The sequence below is a fragment of the Urocitellus parryii genome, chromosome 4 (assembly GCF_045843805.1).
Source record: "Urocitellus parryii isolate mUroPar1 chromosome 4, mUroPar1.hap1, whole genome shotgun sequence".
Taxonomy (NCBI): Eukaryota; Metazoa; Chordata; class Mammalia; order Rodentia; family Sciuridae; genus Urocitellus; species Urocitellus parryii.
In genome coordinates this window covers 17,969,841-17,974,701 of record NC_135534.1, presented here as the reverse complement: position 1 = coordinate 17,974,701, position 4,861 = coordinate 17,969,841, and the positions used below count along the sequence as shown (strand labels likewise).

The 4,861-nt window shown below is 34.0% G+C and overlaps 1 protein-coding gene across 1 annotated transcript; it reads right to left on the bottom strand.

Annotated features, from left to right (window-relative positions):
- Positions 1-3,546: 3,546 nt before the first annotated feature.
- LOC113175348 (olfactory receptor 4P4-like) lies at positions 3,547-4,467 on the bottom strand. The gene has a single exon (XM_026379618.2). The coding sequence runs from the start codon at positions 4,465-4,467 to the stop codon at positions 3,547-3,549; it is 921 nt and encodes a 306-aa protein (XP_026235403.2).
- Positions 4,468-4,861: the final 394 nt, after the last annotated feature.

Here is a 4,861-nt window from a genome sequence, read left to right as displayed (position 1 = left end):
GCATAGATGGTTGAGGAATGAAAGAAGAGGAAAAGGAAAAATAAAAAATAAATAAAGCTTCTTTTCCCATACATTGGACATGAGTTAAAGAATCCGTCCATCATAAGGTGAAGAATATATGGAATATTCAGAGGAAGATGGTACTCAAAGGGCAGCAAAGTTGTATTCTACTTGTTCTTCCTCTGGGAATCCATAGTTGTTGATGCTCCACCTCACCCACACACACTGATTCAGTTGGTGGGTAATTTCCAGCATAGACAAATCCATAGATTTTATGATTCCTCGGACTTTTAATACTTCAGAAAATCCAATTGCATATACCTGATACTGTTGGTATTAAACTACTTAGCAAAATAATAGTAAAACTTTTTAAAGAGATTACTGGTGTTTTACATTCATCATATATTCTATACTTGTAACTCGACATAACTATTATTCGCTCTATTAGATGAGAACATAGAAGCTTCTAGAGGCTTAAGAGCTAGCTTAAACAGCTAGATATCAGAAAAATGATGAAATAGATTTTTTTGAAGAGTTTTCTTCAAGACTTTGAAAGCTAAGGATTCCTGAGTAAATGATTTTGTACTTTAGTAAAAAGATTTCAAAACCCTGTGTTATACAGTTTTTCAACTTCAACATTGTGCTCATTGGTGACCAAACTTCACTCAAACTACTCCATAGAAGATTTCTTGTCTCCCTTCTAACCTCCTCAGCCTACAAACCCACACTTCAGGATACCCCCAGAAACATGAACGGAATTGCATTTAAGGCTTCAAATATGGAATTCAACCAAAGCCAGGTACTTTCTCTTGTAAATATTTTAATTTCAATGAAGTTCAATTTATAATTTATTAATGGCTCATACATATGTCATTTCATGTAAAAACTAATTGTTTATTTAAAGATCATAAAATCTTCTACATAGAATTTTAAATGCTTTACTTTTAAATTTTACGTCTAAGATCTATTGTGAATTAAATTTTTACTGGCTGTGAGGCACAAAGGAGTTATTTTTTTGTTTTTTTGTTTGTTCTTTATATAGTACAAAAACATCCACTAGTTTCACCACCCAGTGTTGCAAAAGCTATTTTTTTCTTCCCAAATTCCTGATTTAACTTTGCTAAAAAATAATCATGTAAGTCCAAATCAACTCCTGAGTTTCATTGTCAGGTCTTTTTATCACTTTTATGTTTTTGAAAATAGTATTTTTATATAAGATTATGATATAAATTCTCCAAATTTATTCTATTGTAAGCTGTAGAAGCTATACATTTTTAAAATTAGACAAGCTGCCCATTCAGATTTTATTTGAAATTTCTTCAATCCAGAGATTAATTTGAGGGGAATTTAGATCTGCACAATGTTGTCTGGCTCATGAGCATGTCTATTTCTATTTATTCATGTCATCAGATTCTCTTAACAAAGTTTTCAGTTGGCAGTACACATGCCTTGCTCACATTTTGTAACCAATGGCTGGGGATGTAGTTTAGTGGTAGGGTTCTTGCCAGCATGCCTGAAGCCCTGGGTTCAATCCATAGCACCACAAAAACGAGCGTATTTAATAACAGTCATCCTTAAATATTTTATACTGGTAATGAAATTATAAATGAGATTTTAACTTGGTTATGGTGATCATTTTGCAATGTACATATAAGTGAAACCATCACATACAACTTTAACATAGACTTTTTTTTAATCTATCATATCTGAAAAAAAATCTGGAAAAAAATAAAAATAAAACTGCAATTTTTTATTCTTAGTTAATAGTACAAACTGTATAACTGGTATTTACATACTGATCTTATTTCTCAAACTCACATTATAAACTCATAGTCACATGTATTGAGCAAAACATAGTGAAAAGGTCTTTAAACCCAATGAATTGATTGTCTACTTAGACATTCTAAGAAATATACAGAAAATTTTATTTTAAGTATCAGAGATTAATAGCCAATAAGATTTCAGAAAACTCATCTTTAGTTCTATATTTGAAAGATTTTGTAAAGAACAACCTACTTTTCATTAGTGTGTGGTAGATTTCAACAAATAAAGCTATTAAAAAGAAGGTAGGAGGATGAAAATATGAGCTGGATAAGAATATAGAGGCCCAAAATTTATATGAAACCCTGCATCCTCTTGTGCCATATACCACTACTAGGCCAAGTTCCCCTTGTGAGTTTAATCCATTTTGTGGCTCATTGTAGATCAAAAATACCATTAACTCCAAATAAAATAAGACCATTTCAGAAACTTTAGCTAAAGCTAAATAATACATGTTTAGCAAAATCAAAATACTCTGGGAAAATTGGTGACACAGGTAAGTAGGAAAGGATGACTATTTAAAATCTGAAATGCTTTGAGGTATAAAGCACTGTGGTCAAAAAAAAAAAAAAAAAAAAAAAAAAACACAGGACTTTCTCAGGTCTTACAAAGGATACTAGAATACCCTGAAAGTATCCTCCCTTGGCCACGTACTTCTTCTTCATCTTCTCTCTTAAGAGAAAGAGGGTTAATAAAGAAGATGAAGGGATGATGTGGTCAAGGGAGGATGTCAAATAAAAACTAAATCCCTCTCAGTTAGTTTGGGCTTCTAATCTATGTTGAGTCCCTGACCAGGACTTCTAACCTACTTTCATGCTGGTATTTCTGATAGTTCTCAAGTATCATGTTTCTTAGTGTGAATGGGGTTCAGGTGATTTCAGATAATCATTTAATAAAATTTAGTAATGGTTGATATTCCCATGCAATAAAATTTGCTGAATATTTATGCTTATTCTCATATGCATGACAAAACATTTTATGTTTCTCCCACGTATTAACTAGACAGATATTTTGGAATATACAAGGCATTGTGAACATGCTGGAAAGTGAATTCTAGGAGAAACACCAAGCAATTAAAGAAAAATTGAACTGATAATTTTTTTGTGGTCTAATCATGTAACATTATCAAAATTTATCCAATAAAACTCTGTGAACATTTGAAAAAAGCAAACAAGTGATAATACAATGCTTTGTTTTGTTTTAGTTTTATTGCAAGTATTCTTCTTGATAGAATGTGTACTTTCATTGATATGTTCTCAAAATCTGCAAGAACCACATGTCATAAATACGTGTACACAATCATCACACAACAAAATTTCATTTCCACACGCCATGTTTCTGTACTGAAAGGAAAAAAAAAAGTGAATAGTTAATTATGTCAAAAGTTCTAAGATTTGAAAAGTGAATAAAGGAGACCCTGGTACTAAAGTCAAACACACAACTGCCTCTGTGACTTTTCCTTGAAGTTGACATGACTGACTATTGAGACAGGAATGATTCAAATTAGGAAAGTCAGTGTAAAATTAACTCAATTATTTTATTATTAATGTTTGTTAATGAAAGGAGGAGATAATCTAGACACTTAAAAACAACACACATCATTAAATAAAAAGAGAAATCAGTACTTCAGGAACAATTCCACTCATAGGATCTATGACTCTCAAATGATAGCAGACCTGGGGACACAAAAGAAAAGCATCATGAATGTCTCCTTCTTTACTTTACTTATAGATGTGACATTCGAGACCATACCTTCTGCATGGCAATTTTCATCTCCATATTTCTGAGTGTATAGATGAGAGGATTCAGCATGGGGGCAACCACAGTGTAAAACACAGAGATTTCCTTGTCCTTGTTCTCACTACCTGCAGGTAGCACATAGGTGTAAATACAGGGCACAAAAAACAAAATGACTACCATTACATGAGAGCTACAGGTTGAGAGAGCTTTGCGACGCCCTGCAGATGACCTTGTCCTAAGATTATATAAAATCATTATATAAGAAGCTACTAGAACAAGAAAAATCACAACTACCACCATCCCTGAATTGGCAATCACTAAGATACTCACAATGTGAATATCTTTGCAGACCAATTTCAAAAGAGGCTTCACATCACATATGTAGTGATCTATCTGATTAGGGCCACAGAAAGGCAGCCTGAGTACCATGAGCAATAGAGCAATAGAGTGCCAAAAACCCACCCCCCAGGCCACCGCAACCAGCAGGTTACACTTCTTCCGGTTCATGATGACCATGTAGTGCAGTGGCTTGACAATGGCCACATAGCGGTCAAAAGCCATGGACACCAAGATGAATATTTCCACTCCTGCCAGCAAGTGGGCCGTGAAGAGCTGGGTCATGCAGCTGTTATAGGAAATGGTTTTTCTTGCTGCCGCCAAGTCCCTGATAAGCCGGGGAACCACAGTGGAGGTGTAGCACAGGTCCATGAGGGAAAGGTGGCACAGAAAGTAGTACATGGGCTGCTCGATGAGGTGACTGCAGGTGATTGTGAGTAAAATGATGAAGTTCCCCATTAAGACTGCCAGGTAGCAAAGCAGGAAGAGGAAAAAGAAGAGTAGTTCGATTCCCTTATTTCCCCAAAGCCCCATGAAAACAAATTCTGTGACATTATTCGGATGTTCCATGAAGTCAGCTGGAATCCACATACACAGCAGAAACTTAATTCATCTGAAATGATACAGAACATAATATCTTAATAGATGCTTTTATGTTTGGATACATTTATAAATTAAAAACATATATAGTAGTAACAGATGTTATTTGGGGTAATCTTTCAGAATTTTTTTTAGATATAAATAATCATTTTACTTCTCATGATATTTAAAGAAAGCATGTTTTATACCTAGGACTTTTGTAAACCTTTTAAATGCATTTAGCTGTCATAAAAACACAGTAAGTTTCTGATATTCATTAATAGAGAAATAGGAGGGTTCGGTTAATTACACAAAATCACTAAACTATTAGAAAGCAGACTCAAGATATGAACCTGTATCTGATGCCAGACTCCGTGCGTCTTAG

What these genes read in the sequence shown, in the direction of transcription:
- LOC113175348 (XM_026379618.2), bottom strand. Translation starts at nt 4,467, where the DNA reads ATGGAACATCCGAATAATGTCACAGAATTTGTTTTCATGGGGCTTTGG.